The 14,187-nt window shown below is 52.2% G+C and overlaps 1 protein-coding gene across 13 annotated transcripts in view; it reads left to right on the top strand.

The window, feature by feature from the left end:
* The window catches only part of SGSM3 (small G protein signaling modulator 3), a 36,492-nt gene that overhangs the window by 20,802 nt on the left and 1,503 nt on the right, over positions 1 to 14,187 (top strand). For 4 of the 13 annotated variants that reach the window (XM_073006692.1, XM_007975866.3, XM_073006691.1 and 1 more), the window contains exons 2-17: positions 6,386 to 6,503; positions 6,674 to 6,730; positions 7,279 to 7,364; positions 7,802 to 7,868; positions 9,945 to 10,153; positions 10,255 to 10,362; positions 10,796 to 10,939; positions 11,275 to 11,470; positions 11,703 to 11,848; positions 12,062 to 12,286; positions 12,623 to 12,677; positions 12,804 to 12,931; positions 13,016 to 13,195; positions 13,391 to 13,445; positions 13,646 to 13,695; positions 13,851 to 14,003. In XM_073006692.1, coding sequence (XP_072862793.1) covers positions 6,497 to 6,503; positions 6,674 to 6,730; positions 7,279 to 7,364; positions 7,802 to 7,868; positions 9,945 to 10,153; positions 10,255 to 10,362; positions 10,796 to 10,939; positions 11,275 to 11,470; positions 11,703 to 11,848; positions 12,062 to 12,286; positions 12,623 to 12,677; positions 12,804 to 12,931; positions 13,016 to 13,195; positions 13,391 to 13,445; positions 13,646 to 13,695; positions 13,851 to 14,003 — 1,866 coding nt within the window. In that variant the 5' untranslated portion in view covers positions 6,386 to 6,496. Of the gene's footprint in view, positions 1 to 6,385; positions 6,504 to 6,673; positions 6,731 to 7,278; positions 7,365 to 7,801; positions 7,869 to 9,944; positions 10,154 to 10,254; positions 10,363 to 10,795; positions 10,940 to 11,274; positions 11,471 to 11,702; positions 11,849 to 12,061; positions 12,287 to 12,622; positions 12,678 to 12,803; positions 12,932 to 13,015; positions 13,196 to 13,390; positions 13,446 to 13,645; positions 13,696 to 13,850; positions 14,004 to 14,187 lie in introns of those variants that run through there. The other 9 variants (XM_038007399.2, XM_007975869.3, XM_073006697.1 and 6 more) reach the window with 5 other exon arrangements.

The raw sequence follows: 14,187 nt of genomic DNA, 5'->3' as shown, positions 1-14,187 counted from the left end.
TTGTCTTAGTTTGTTTTGTGCTCTGTAACAATATGCTGGCTCATTTTTAAAGAACAAAAATTTCTCACAGTTTGGGAGGCTCGTAAGTCCAAGGCGTTTGTTGAGGGCCTTCTTGCTGTGTCCTAATATGGCAGAAGGGCAAGAGGGCCAACTCCTTCCGTCAAGCCCCTTTAGAAGGGGACCTAATCCCATTCATGAGGGAGGAGCCTTTGTGGCCTCATCACCTCTTAAAGGTTCCAGCTCTTAATACTATCACGTTGGCAACACCTGAATTTTGGAGGGGACACATTAAAACCAAAGCACTCTTTCTAGCAATACTCACTTCTGTTGGTTTCCACAACACCACACACTACTCGTTTTCCTTCTGTTTCATTGGCCAGTTCCCAAATGTTGTTTCCTGCCTCCTTTTCTGCCTAACTTCTAAATGTTGGAGTGTTTTAGGATTTGGTCCTAGGGCCCCTACTCTGCATTCCCTCCTTGGCAATGACATCTAGTTCTGCTCTATGCTGACGCTTCCCACATTTACATTTCTAGTTCTGACGTCTGTGAACTCTGTGCTCATAAGGTGCAAACTTGACCTCTCCACTGAGGAGTCTGATCGGCATACCAACTTAACATAGCCAAAGCAGAACTCTTGATTTCTAACCCCAAAATTTGCTTTCACCAGGCTTCCTGCATCTTAGTTGATGGGACCTGCACAGTTGCTCAGGTCCAAGACCTTGGAGACTGGCCAGGCGCAGTGGCTCACGCCTGTAATCCCAGCCTTTTGGGAGACCAAGGCGGGTGGATCACTAGGTCAGGAGTTCGAGACCAGGCTGGCCAACATGATGTAACCCTCTCTCTACTAAAAATAAAAAATTAGCCAGGCGCGGTGGCGGGCACCTGTAATCCCAGCTGCTCAGGAGGCTGAAGCAGGAGAATCGCTTGAACCCAGGAGGCAGAGGTTGCAGTGAGTGAGATTGTGCCACTGCACTCCAGCCTGGTGACAGAGCAAGACCCCTGTTTCAAAAAAAAAAAAAAAAAAAATTCCAGTTTCTGTCATGGCTGGAAGGACCATCTATAAGCTAGTTCCTACCTCCTTTTCCAATGTTACATGCTACTTTCCCCCTCATCACTACTCTTCTAGATCTTCACAGAGCTGGCTCCTTCTTATTCTGGTGTGAGCTGAAAAGTCATTTACTCAGAGAGGCCTTCCCCAACCACCAATTAAAAGTAGCCCCTCCACTCCTACCTGTCACTTTGTAACCTCTTGTTCTGTTTTCTTCATGGCATGTATTATTTTTCTGAAATTATTCACATATTGTCTGTTTTCTGTAACTGATAAAAACTGGCATTTGTTAAGCACATGCCATGTGCTGAGTATAGTTACAAGTATTCCATTTTCTCACTTAACCTCATAAGCAGTAAGGTATTATTTCCATTTTACAGATGAAGAAATTGCAGGTTCGTGAAAGCAGGAACTTTGTCCATCTTGTTTCACTGCTATATCTCTAACACATGGAACAGTGTTTGGTACACAGTTGTTGAAAAAAAATTTTTTGTTGGTTGGATAGATGAATGAAAACCTCCCAAATTTACATTTCTACCTTTGACATCTCCCTGTAAACATAGATTTATAGATGCAATCACCTACTTAACAGCTCCACTCGAATTTCTAAATGAGCATTTAAATTACCCCGTAACTCTTTTTTTTTTAGACAGGGTCTCACTCTGTCACCCAGGCTAGAGTGCAGTGGCACAATCTGAGCTCACTACAACCCCCACCTCCCAGGCTGAAGCGATTTTCCTGCCTCAGCCTCCCAAGTAGCTGGGATTACAGGTGCCTGTGACCATGCCCAGCTAATTTTTGTATTTTTAGTGGAGACGGGGTTTCACCATGTTGGCCAGGTTGGTCTCCTGACCTCAGGTGATCCGCCTACCTCGGCCTCCCACACTGCTGGGATTACAGGCATGAGCCACTATGCCCAGCCCCTGCCTCATAACTCTTAACTTCCCCCTTCCCCAAACCTGTTTTGTTCCCATTTCTCTCATATTAGGAAATGGCATCATCAGAAGCCCAGGAGTTCAGACCGGAAACCTAGGCCTTGCCTGTGGTCACTCCCGTTCTCCCCACATCCAACTGTGTGGCAAGGCCTGTTGATTCTGCCTCTGATTGTGTCTTGAATCTATTACTTCTCTTTGTCTCCACTGTCACTTTGGACTCATTCTCCATAATCTTTCCCCTGCACGCCACTCTTGCCTCCCAGCATCCACTCTTGTCTCTCTACAAGCTGTCTGCCCACGTAGCGGCCAAATTGGAGCCCACATACATTTTAGAGGTGTGCTGAAGAATAGAAGTCAAGGAGAAAAACCAGGAAGAAAACCAATTATTTTGTACCCTTACCTTGAAAAAGCTATTCATATATTTTTTCCTTTTCCAAAAAATGTTCATGTTTCTTTGAGCATTTATTGTCTGATTTTATCCTTTCTTAGCATCTATAGTAGCCACATTATCTTTTTTTACTCCAGCCTTTCTTGGCCTTTCCCGACTTTGTGCTTCTCTGTCTAGGTGAGGTTTTATCGACAGCTTCCAGTGTCCTCTTCCCTCCTCACAGAGGAAATGCAGTCTTCAGCGTCTCAGAGGCCTCTTAGAAGTATTTTTGCTTATGTTGCTTACAGCTTTCATGTTCCGTGGTAAATGTCTGTAGAAAATCATCTGGGTAGTGGTAGCGACCATGCTGTGTTGTGAAGAAAATAGGACACCGGACAGGGTAGTAGGAGCAGAGAGAATGGGGGGCCATATCCCTCTGATCTATGTGAAGAGACCACAGGAAATGAACAGAACCTTTTCTGCCCCTCCCCACAGATGTGGGAAAACAGGATTTATAGTGAGATCTGGCCTTCTGTGCTTTCTAAACAAAATTTGCCTTATAGGAAATTGTAGGATTAGCAAACTAGGAAGTATGTACATTTAATTTTGAAAAATTCCTTCCAGAGCTCCTCAGAGGTACCTAAATCAATCCTGTTTTTCAAGTTTCTGCCTCTCAGTACTCCTGTGACAACAGGAGGGCAGCCACCCTGACGTGGCTGACTCTCTGGGCTGCTCCTGCCAGCTCCCAGATGGCTGCTTTCAGGAAGGTTTCCATAGCGACCAGAGGCAGGAAAAACCTGCCCACCCAGCTTAACAGTTCACATCCGGCTGGGTTCTGTAGCCAGTGGGAGAAGTGGCATGTTTATATATACATTACATACATTTATATGTGTGTGTGGCATTAAAGCGCTAAACCCTGCAGACTCTTTCTATTCAGAATCTGGCCGGGTGTGGTGGCTCACGCTTGTAATCACGGCACTTTGGGAGGCCGAGGCAGGAGGATCACTTAAGCTCAGGAATTCAAGACCAGCCGGGCAACATAGAGGGACCTTGTCTCTAACAAAATAAATAAGATAAAATATATCCATAATATGACCATTTCTCAGTGTTCCCACCATAGGAAAGTCAACATACCTTTCACCCTGACTAATCCAACAGCCTCCTCTATGTCCACCACCTCCTCTGCAAGGCAGTCAGAGAGCGCTCAGAGCCCTCCCCTGCTTTCCCAGCTCACTGAGAATGAAGCCCAGAATCTCCACCACACTGTGAGGCCTGGTAGCCCCCTGCTGCATCTCCTCCCACCGTTCAGGCTGTTTCCTCCCACTGTTTACTCCTCATTCCCCAGCCCCTCCAGCCTGATGGCTGCCTTGCAGCTGTTTTAACGTGCCCAGTGTGCTCCCAACTTGGTGCTTCCCCCTGGATCTCCTTTCCCTCAGGTAGCCATGAGCCCTCAGTTCCTTTTGGTCTTTGCTTAGGTGTCCCTAACCCTTATTCTTAAAGAGCTGCTCCTGACCACTTGATATAAATCCCCTCTCTTCTGAGACTCTCCACATCTTGACCTTGCTTTATTTTTCCTCACAGCACTGTAGTTATCACAATCTATTTCTATGTTTATCATCCGATTCTCTTTTGAGACAGAGTCTCTGTCACCCAGGCTGGAATGTGGTGGCACCGTCTCGACTCTCTGCAACCTCTGCCTCCCAGGTTCAAGCAATTCTCCTGCCTCAGCCTCCCAAGTAGCGGGGATTACAGGCACATGCCACCACGCCCAGCTAATTTTTGTGTTTTTAGTGGAGACAGGGTTTCACCATGTTGGCCAGGATGTTCTCAATCTCCCGACCTCAGGTGATCCACCCACCTCGGCCTCCCAGAGTGCTGGGATTACAGGCATGAGCCACCACCACGTCCGGCTGAGATGTCTATTATTAATCATGGTGCAGAGGATGAGTGCTGAGCCCACTGCCTCCCAAGGCGGACACGTGGTGGTTCTGCCACAGCCATATGCCATCTCAGGCTCCAAGCCAGCGGGAGGCGTAATAGGACACTGGGTTCCATTCCCAGGGCCATCCAGCTGGTGGCCACGTGTCCCTCATTTCACAAGGTGGGGTTGCATGGTGTGGCAGGGCAGAGTTTTTGGGAGTCCATTTGGAAACTATCAGTCTCTTCTAGGCTTATTTTCTCTTGTATAAGGAATAAATATGTTGTAAGGATTGAATGATGACATGCGTTTTAAAACTTGTAGCTCAGTCTCTTTAATGTAAAAATATGTAATCCTCCATCCAGCTCATAGTTCTGAGGTAAACCCTGTATCACATATATTTTACACTGAAGACAGACATTAAAATTCTATTCTCTTCACACAGAACCAACCAGCCAGGATGGCCGGCCTGTTGGGGAAGCAGGTTCTGCCATCTGGCTCTCAGCGGCGTGTCTGGAAGCAGGAGGGAGCGCCTCTGCCACTGGGTACCAAACCTCTGTAATGGTCAGGAATGCTCTGCTTTGGCCTTTATCCTAAACTTGGCCAGTGTGTGTCTGGGGCAGGAGCAGAGGCTGGGACCACAGCTGGGCTGCCCACAGGAGCTACTTTTGTCCCCATACTTGTATGTCTTTAAAGAGAACTGGGATTTTCTCATAGCTCCTTTGAAGTGATGGTTTGATTTTCCTCTTTTTTGCTTCTCACTTACCTAATTCTTTGCGATTTACTAGAATTTCCAACACCAGAATTCCATGGCAGATAGCATGGAGAATAGGTTCTGCTATGGACCAGGATTAACAACTGTCATTTCTGAACTCTCGTCTGAAAAATGGCAAAAGTAAATTTTTTTTCAGTGCCAGGTTTAGGTAAATATGATTTCAAAAACTGGAATGTAACTTGTCTTGAAATCTTTCAACCACATCTCCTCATTGTTACCTCCACTTCCTTTCATAGTGAGAGCCTTTCATTCTGTGGTCACAAGTAAAAGGCTTGACTGGGTGCGGTGGCTCATGCTCGTAAACCCAGCACTTTTGGTAGGCTGAAGCAGGTGGATCTGTTTAGCTTAGGAGTTTGAGACCAGCCTGGGAAACATGGTGAAACACTATCTCCACAAGAAATACAAAAATTAGCCGGGCGTGGTGGCGTGTGCCTACAGTCCCAGATACTTGGGAGGCTAAGGTGGGAGGATCCCATGAGCTTAGGAGGTCAAGGCCACAGTGAGCTGTGATTGTGCCCCTGCACTGCAACCTGGGTGAGACCCTGTCTCAAAAAAGAAAAAAAGACAAATAGCTGCTGGGAATGGTGGCTCACACCTGTAATCCCAGCACTTTGGGAGGCCAGGGCAGGCAGATTGATTGCTTGAGCCCAGGAGTTCGAGACCAGCTTGGGCAATGTGGCAAAAACCTATCTCTACAAAAAAAATACAATTAGCCAGGCATGGTGGTGCATGCCTGTAGTCTCAGCTACGTGGGAGGATCGCTTGAGCCCAGGAGGTGGAGGCTGCAGTGAACCAAGATCCACTGCACTCAAGCCTGGGCCACAGAGCGAGACCCGTCTCAAAAAATAAACAAAAATAAAAATGGGCAAAGAGATTTTTTTTTTTCCCCTTCCCTTGTTAAACAATGGCTAAGACTTCAGTTCCCACTGCCTCCAGGCTAGCAAAATCAGAGTGTGGGTGGAAAGGGCTCCTCTTGGTAGGAGAGAGGGTGTTTTAGAATGACTTTCCTCAGGCTGGGTGTGGTGGCTCATACCTATAACCCAACACTTTGGGAGGCCGAGGTGGGGGGATCACAAGGTCAAGAGTTCAAGACCAGCCTGGCCAACGTAGTGAAACCCCATCTCTACTAAAAATACAAAAATCACCCGGTGTGGTGGCGCACCCCTGTAGTCTCAGCTACTCGGGAGGCTGAAGCAGAAGAATCTCTTGAACCCAGGAGGCAGAGGTTGCAGTGAGCCGAGATCACACTACTGCACTCCAGCCTGGGTGACCGAGCAAGACTCTGTCTAAAATAAATAAATAAATAAAAATAGGATGACTTTCCTCTTTACTCTTCTAACAGGGCAGATGATTCTGGACCAGATGAAGCCTGAGGTGCCTTCCAGCTCTAAGATAGCAGGATAGGAGACTTCTGAGCCTGGAGCTACAGAAGACTTGCCAGCCCCACAGCACGATGTCAGGTAGAAGCAGGGGCCGGACTTGGAAACAGGGTGTGAAGCTCTCACAGAGGAGCCAGAGGGGTGGAAGCTGGCTTGTTTGTTTTCCATAAAACACCATCCAGATAAGAGAGGTGGAGATGGTAGGGAAGGCTTCTGGCTGGCTGAGAAAGTTATTAAAACTTCCTTCTCAGCTCCGCTGTCCAGCTCTCCTCCTCCGGCCCTGCAGCCTGCAGATCTGCACTCCTCAGGTGAAGAAAGAGGCTGGAAGATGAAGTTTGGTCATGTTTTGTAACGTGCTGCTGTTTCTTCCCCCTCTTCTCCAGAAATTTGCTGATCTCTAGGAGGTTTCTTTCATTCTGCTCCTTCCCTCCCCATAACGCTTGAGATGGGCTAGTCCCTTTAATGCTGGTGTTCTTAGAGGGAGAGCATATTTCCTGACTTGAATTCTGCCTCTACATTTTCTTTTTTCAGACAGAGTTTCGCTCTTGTTGCCCAGGCTGGAGCGCAATGGCATGATCCCTGCTCATTGCAACCTCCGCTTCCTGGGTTCAAGCAATTCTCCTGCCTCAGCCTCCCGAGTAGCTGGGATTACAGGCGTGTGCCACCATGCCCAGCTAATTTTGTATATTTAGTAGAGATGGGTTTCACCATGTTGGCTAGGCTGGTCTCAAACTCCTGACCTCAGGTGATCCGCCCACCTCGGCCTCTCAAAGTGCTAAGATGACAGGCGTAAGCCACTGCGCCTGGCCTGCCTCTGCATTTCCTTGATTGTTCTCCTGGTCCTCTTTGGTTTTAGGAAGCCATACACCTTCTGCCTGTGGCCCTTTCTCAGCCCTGACTCCGAGCATATGGCCCCAGGAGATCCTGGCCAAGTACACACAGGTACAGCAGTTAGCCAGGCACCAGCCTGCTGTGCTTCCACACTGCGGTATGAAGGGGACCCAGCTCTGCAGGCTGCCCAGGAAGAGGTGGCCAACTCACGCAGGGTTATGGGGTCCCCACTAGAGATTGTATCTTAGCTCCATGGGCCTGTGTGAGTCAATCACTGTGGCAGTATGCTATCGGTATTATAGGGACACAAATGCATAAAACATGTTTCTTGCCTTGATTATTATTATCTTTGACCTCTGAGAAGAACAAGGAAGCTAGAAGTTTCAGAGGAGATTGGTAACCAGAGAAGGCTTTTGGAAGAGTAGCCTTTGATCTGAGCTTGAAGGCTGGGTGGGATTTTAGCAGGCAACCCTGTGGGTGGCATCTTTCAGACCTGAGGCCTCCAGCTAGGGGACAGACAACTGACTTCAACCTCATCCTGATTCTAGAAGGAAGAGTCAGCAGAGCAACCAGATTTCTACTACGATGAGTTTGGTTTCCGTGTGTACAAGGAAGGTAACATTGAGCCCCTTTTGTGGGTCATCTTGCTGATGTTCTTTGGGGAGGACTCCGCTCCCTTGACTGGAATTACTCAGATGTGATGGCTGAGCTCTGATGCGTCACAGTTCCAGATTTAAGGACAGAGTGTATCTGAGGGTGATACTGTTATAAGTATGGGAAACCTCTGTTTTTTTTGAGATAAATTTTACTGAACCTCACCTGATAGTAAAAGCAATAGTGTTCACTGTAGAGAAGTTGAAAAATTCAGGCTGGACGTGGTGGCTCACGCCTGTAATCCCAGCACTTTGGGAGGCTGAGGTGGGTGGATCACTTGAGGCCAGGAGTTCAAGACCAGCCTGGCCAACATGGTGAAACCCAGTCTCTACTAAAAATACAACATTTGCCAGGTGTGATGGTGCACACCTGTAATCCCAACTACTCGGGAGGCTGAGGCAGGAGAATTGCTTGAACCCAGGAGGTGGAGGTTGCAGCGAGCAGGGATCATGCCATTGCGCTCCAGCCTGGGCAACAAGAGCGAAACTCTGTCTCAGAAAAGAAAAAAGCGTATTTTCAGTGGCTGTATAATATCATAATGAACTTACGGTATTTGGATAACCACTTTTCTATAACTGAGTCTCAATCCTTTTCTGTTGTTTTCTACTATAAATGAGCCTTTTGGTCCTGAGTGGGCTATTGGGAAGGCCATCTGCCAAGACAACTGGATGCCAGGCCAGACCTGTGGCTAGGACATTTTAATTGACTGCAACTGATCACCTTCAGGTCACTCACGTTTCCAGTTCTGACGAGGGTTTTCCCTGTTCTTCTGATTTGTAGGCAGGTAGTTGCAGGGTAAAGGTTTGGGTTGAGAGGGACACAGGGAACTTGCTGGTATGATGAAGTATCTGTTTGGCTGGGTCACTGGGGTCAGAGTGTTCCCTGTTACACCAGGGAACTGAGACTGCTTAGACATTTGTTTATACACCAAAATGTACACCTAACATTTGTGCATTTTACTGTAGGTAAAGTCATTAAAGTTGGTGTTTTTGAAAGCTGGGCTGAGGGATTGGCTTTTGGGTGAATAAGGACGAGGCTGTCTGTGGAGCTCACCCAGAGATTCCTGGGCTGCCACAGGAGAGCTTCACCTTATTCATTCAACAAATAGCTCATGAATCCAACTGTGGGTGCTGTAGTCTCCACAGCTGCACCCCTAGGCCCTTAAACAAAACTGAAGGTGGTCTCGACTGCATGGAGTTCTCATTTTAGAGAGGGAGACAAGCAGTCAACAAGCATGTAATATGCTGGAGCAAGAAGGGCTGGGAAAATACTTCAGGGAAGAGGGGCAGTAAATCATATATAAGGAAGCCAGGGAATGGGCAGAGCTGGGGAAGGAGAGGTGCAAAGGCCCTGAAGTGGCCCTTTCAGACCATGTCATTGGAGGGGAGGGAGCAAGAGGAAAATGGCAGGGGATGAGGACAGAGTGGGCATGGCCCAGAGGAAGCAGCTGAGGGAGCCCTGGAAAGCCCTTGCCTTTGAGTCTCAGCTCTGAGTAGTGTGACATGATCTGACTTGCATTTTGGAAGCGTTGCTGTGGCTACTGAGGAGAACGGCCTTTGGGAGGTGAGGGTAGCAACAGGGAGGTCAGTCGGAGGGCCAGTGCAGCAATCTGGATGAAGGACGATGGCTTGGACAAGGGCCGTGGACAGGGGAGGTGAGACGTAAAGTCCTGTGGGTTTGCTAAAGGACTGAGTGTGGAGTCTGGGTGAGGGAGGAGCCAGAGGTGACTCCAAGGTTTAGGCTGAGCATCGGGAGAATGGAGGTGTCATTTCTGGATCTGGGTAGTACTGTGGTAGGAGTGGCTTTGAGGAGACAGTGAAGAGCTTTGCTCATCATAGGTGCAGGTTAGATGATCACCTGGAGCTGTCAGAAAGCCATTAGCTGTGGGAATCTGGATCTGGCGGGAGAGAGCTGGCCTAGAGCCATGAAGCTGAGACCCTCCTGAAGACAGAGGCCTGGCTGCTTGCAGAACACGTAGTAAATGCTTTTTTCTTCCTCCTTTGCTCACTGCGGCGTCCCTCGGCTGTCTCTTGGCAGAAGGTGGTGAGCCTGGCTCCAGTCTGCTGGCGAGCTCCCCGCTGCTGGAGGATGCTCCACAGAGGCTGCGGTGGCAGGCCCACCTGGAGTTCACCCATAACCACGACGTGGGGGATCTCACCTGGGACAAGATTGCAGTCTCTCTGCCCCGCTCTGAGAAGCTCCGTTCCCTGGTGCTGGCCGGCATCCCACATGGCATGAGGCCACAGGTAAAGTGGCCACAGGGATCCACAGGGTTTTGAGAGGGTCTTGGCCCCATGATTAAGTGTCATGAGAAAGACTGAGTGCCCTTGCGACTCCCTTCCCTCAGCTATGGATGCGGCTCTCTGGGGCCCTGCAGAAGAAGAGGAACTCCGAGCTGTCCTACCGCGAGATTGTGAAGAACAGCTCCAACGATGAGACCCTTGCTGCCAAGCAGGTGAGGCTGGCAGGAGAGAGGGAGGCTGCCTGGGGTTCTGGGAGTGTGCCCTTGTTGGGGGGTAGGGGAGAGGATACATGCTCCTTCCTGGGTCCTCTGTAGGCCACAGAAAGAATTGTCCAAAAGGCCATTGGTGTTTGGAGATGGGGTTCCCAAGCCCGGGTCCACTTTAGGAACAGATGGAGACTCTAAATATAGACTCCAGGCCTTGGGCCACGCGTTCTCATTCACTCGGTCTGGCATGAAGCTTCCCAGGTGGATTTGATGTCCCAGCTCCACACTGGCTGGGAGCTGACCCTGAAGGGGAGGAGGGTGACCTTGACCAGGAACACAAGGAATCCCCATTCCTGGGAGAGAAGCCCGCCTGGGGTCTGCCTCCCTCCCAGGGTGTCACAAGGTCTTGTTGTTGTGGGTGCCAATGGCTGCCGGACAGATTGAGAAGGACCTGCTGCGCACCATGCCCAGCAACGCCTGCTTCGCCAGTATGGGCAGCATCGGGGTGCCGCGCCTGCGCAGGGTGCTCCGGGCCCTGGCCTGGCTCTACCCAGAGATCGGCTACTGCCAGGGCACTGGTATGGTGAGCACAGCCCCGGCAAGGGCAGTGACAGCCCCAGGGCCTCCTCCAGGATCCCTAACAAGGAATGGTCTCCCGCTCTTGGGCAGCAGGAGGGGAGGTGGGGGGACAGGGGAGTCCCCAAGGAGATCAGGGCAGCTGCACGTTATTCAAGCAGAGGGGCCCCCCGAAGGGTGTGAAACTGAGGCCGGCCAAGGAAAGCAGCCGGGGAAGGCCTGTGTTCCAGCATGCATGCCCCCCAAGAGGCTTTTGCTAAGTGGTCTCCCTAGGGTAGGGGCACCTTTTCTAATTTGCACAAAGACCTGGATAGAGGGCCCTTATCCCCATGCCCTGGCCAGGTGGCCGCCTGCCTCCTGCTGTTCCTGGAGGAGGAGGACACCTTCTGGATGATGTGCGCCATCATCGAGGACCTGCTCCCCGCCTCCTACTTCAGCACCACCCTGCTGGGCGTCCAGACTGACCAGCGGGTCCTGCGCCACCTCATTGTCCAGTACCTGCCTCGCCTGGACAAGCTGCTCCAGGAGCATGACATCGGTAAGGGGCCTCTGAGCCACTGGCTCCCATTCTGCAGCTTGGAGGCCTCAGGCAGATGGCCAAGGGGGGATGGGGCATAGCCCCCAACTCTGGTCTTGGTCGCTCTTTTGTTCTCCCGTGTTCCCTGCCCCATCCCCTCCTTCGCTCTTGGGCAGGGAGGACCTCCCTCCAGTTCTGGGGACGGAGGTTTCCTCCACCTCCTCCCCAACAGCTTTGGCTCCTGTGTTTACAGAGCTGTCCCTGATCACACTGCACTGGTTCCTCACGGCCTTCGCCAGCGTGGTGGACATCAAGCTGCTTCTGCGCATCTGGGACCTGTTTTTCTATGAGGGCTCCCGGGTGCTGTTCCAGCTCACGCTGGGCATGCTGCACCTCAAGGTGCTCCAGGGCCCCACTTCAGGCTGAGGAGTAGGAGCCCGAGATGGGGGGCAGGGAGTGAGAGACCTCCCTGGGCCAGGCAAGACCAGTCCCCTGGCCCCTGACAACCGTGCCAAGGCAAACGGGTCCCTGAGGATGGGGGGTGGGGTCAGCTCAGTGCCAGGTTCCTGCAGTAACAACCTTCTCCCTGCATCGTGCTCTGACATGGCCCAGGAAGAAGAGCTGATCCAGTCAGAGAACTCAGCCTCCATCTTCAACACGCTATCGGATATCCCGTCGCAGATGGAGGACGCGGAGCTGCTTCTGGGGGTGGCCATGCGGCTGGCCGGCTCCCTCACCGACGTGGCTGTGGAGACTCAGCGCCGCAAGCACCTGGCCTATCTCATTGCAGACCAGGGTCAGCTCCTGGGGACCGGCGCCCTTACCAACCTCTCTCAGGTGACCCAGGATGGGGGGCCCCGGCTTGGCTCACAGCATGTGGGGAACGGGTCACCTTGAAGTTCAGAGCAAGCGCGGGGGCTACAGGAATCAAACCAGCCCGGCCCAGTCAGACCACAGCTGTGGGGTGACCCAGGCCACCTCGGGCTTCATGCGTCTCAGGTTCTGACCCTGCCACAGTTTGGGAGGAAGGCAGACCCAGCTCTGAACTGATTATCTGTTTTCAACTCTCAGAGCCGGCATCAGAGGCCATTTTAGATGAGAGAGCATAAGCCAAGGGCTGGTGGGTTCTCTTCCAGGGGCCAGGACCGCCCTGACCCCCTCCTCATGGTGCAGGTTGTTCGCCGCAGGACCCAGCGGAGGAAGTCCACCATCACTGCTCTGCTCTTCGGTGAGAGTTCTGCGGGTGCCAGGCAGTGTGGGCATGGAACAGTCTGTCCTCACGCTCATGTGGACGTGGAGCTTCCTCGGGGGCCTGAAGTGAGCCGTGGTCACCATTGCTCTCTGGGCCTCCTAGGGGAGGATGACCTGGAGGCACTCAAGGCCAAGAACATCAAGCAGACGGAACTGGTGGCTGACCTCCGGGAAGCCATCCTGCGCGTGGCGCGTCACTTCCAGTGCGCAGACCCCAAAAACTGCAGCGTGGTGAGTGGCCAGCTCCCTGGGCTGGTACCAAACATGGCCCTAACTCCTCCAACCCCCTTGCTGGGCCTGTGTTCACTGTGGCAGGAGCTGACTCCAGACTACAGCATGGAGAGCCACCAGCGGGACCACGAGAACTACGTGGCATGTTCACGCGGCCACCGGCGCCGAGCCAAGGCCCTGCTGGACTTCGAGCGGCACGACGACGACGAGCTGGGCTTCCGCAAGAACGACATCATCACAGTGCGTGGGGGCACTGGACTACAGGTCCTCAGGCTGGGGCGGGTTCCCCAGCCTCCCTCCACCAAGCCCCACTCCAACCCCTTTCCCTGCCAAGAGCTGCTCTTGTGAAGATGTAGGGGTCTTGGCCTGGCCTAGCTGCTGAGGAGTCATATCGGGGGTGCAGGAGGCACTGGCCCCAGGCACCCAGCTTTGGTTCCTACTGTTTTTCCTCCTGTGCAGATCGTGTCTCAGAAGGACGAGCACTGCTGGGTGGGGGAGCTCAACGGCCTGCGAGGTGGGGGCCTTGGTCTGCTCTTGAGCTGGGAGAGGGAGGAGGGGGTGGGCACAGAAGACTTCAGTGACCCTGGCCGCTGCCAGGCCGTTCTCCTCTCTACCCCTGCCTGGCTTGAGGTCCCTGAAGCACCTGGGCCAGCTTCCCCCTGCCCTGCCTGCCTGAGCTGTGGCTGCTCCTCACAGGGCCTATTTTTCCCACAGGCTGGTTTCCAGCCAAGTTTGTGGAAGTCCTGGATGAGCGCAGCAAAGAGGTGAGGGGGTGGGCGGGCTAGGCACGGATGGCATCCTCCTAGCCAGGGCCTGTGTCCCCAGTGAGTCCTGGCCTGTAGCATGGCAGAGAGGACAGAGGAGGGCAACTGGCTGCAGGTGTCAGGCAGGGCTTTCTCAGACCCATCCCTCCCATCAGTATTCCATCGCGGGGGACGACTCAGTGACGGAGGGGGTCACAGACCTCGTGCGAGGGACCCTCTGCCCGGCCCTTAAGGCCCTGTTCGAACATGGACTGAAGAAGCCATCCCTGCTTGGGGGCGCCTGCCACCCCTGGCTGTTTATAGAGGAGGTAAGTCAGTGGCTGGCCCCTGTCTCCCACCCTGCACCAGCCCTGCTGTGCCCCCCAGTACCCATCTTAGGCCCTTCCTGTCCCTGGGCCCCACGGAGAGGATGGGAAGAGCTGGCAGGGCGGTAACAGGTGCCCAGTTGGCCCCAAGGGCTTTGAACCAGCATCTTCCTGTCCCTACACTCAC

Source organism: Chlorocebus sabaeus, chromosome 19, assembly GCF_047675955.1.
Source record: "Chlorocebus sabaeus isolate Y175 chromosome 19, mChlSab1.0.hap1, whole genome shotgun sequence".
NCBI lineage: Eukaryota > Metazoa > Chordata > Mammalia > Primates > Cercopithecidae > Chlorocebus > Chlorocebus sabaeus.
This window is presented reverse-complemented; position numbering and strand designations above follow the sequence as displayed.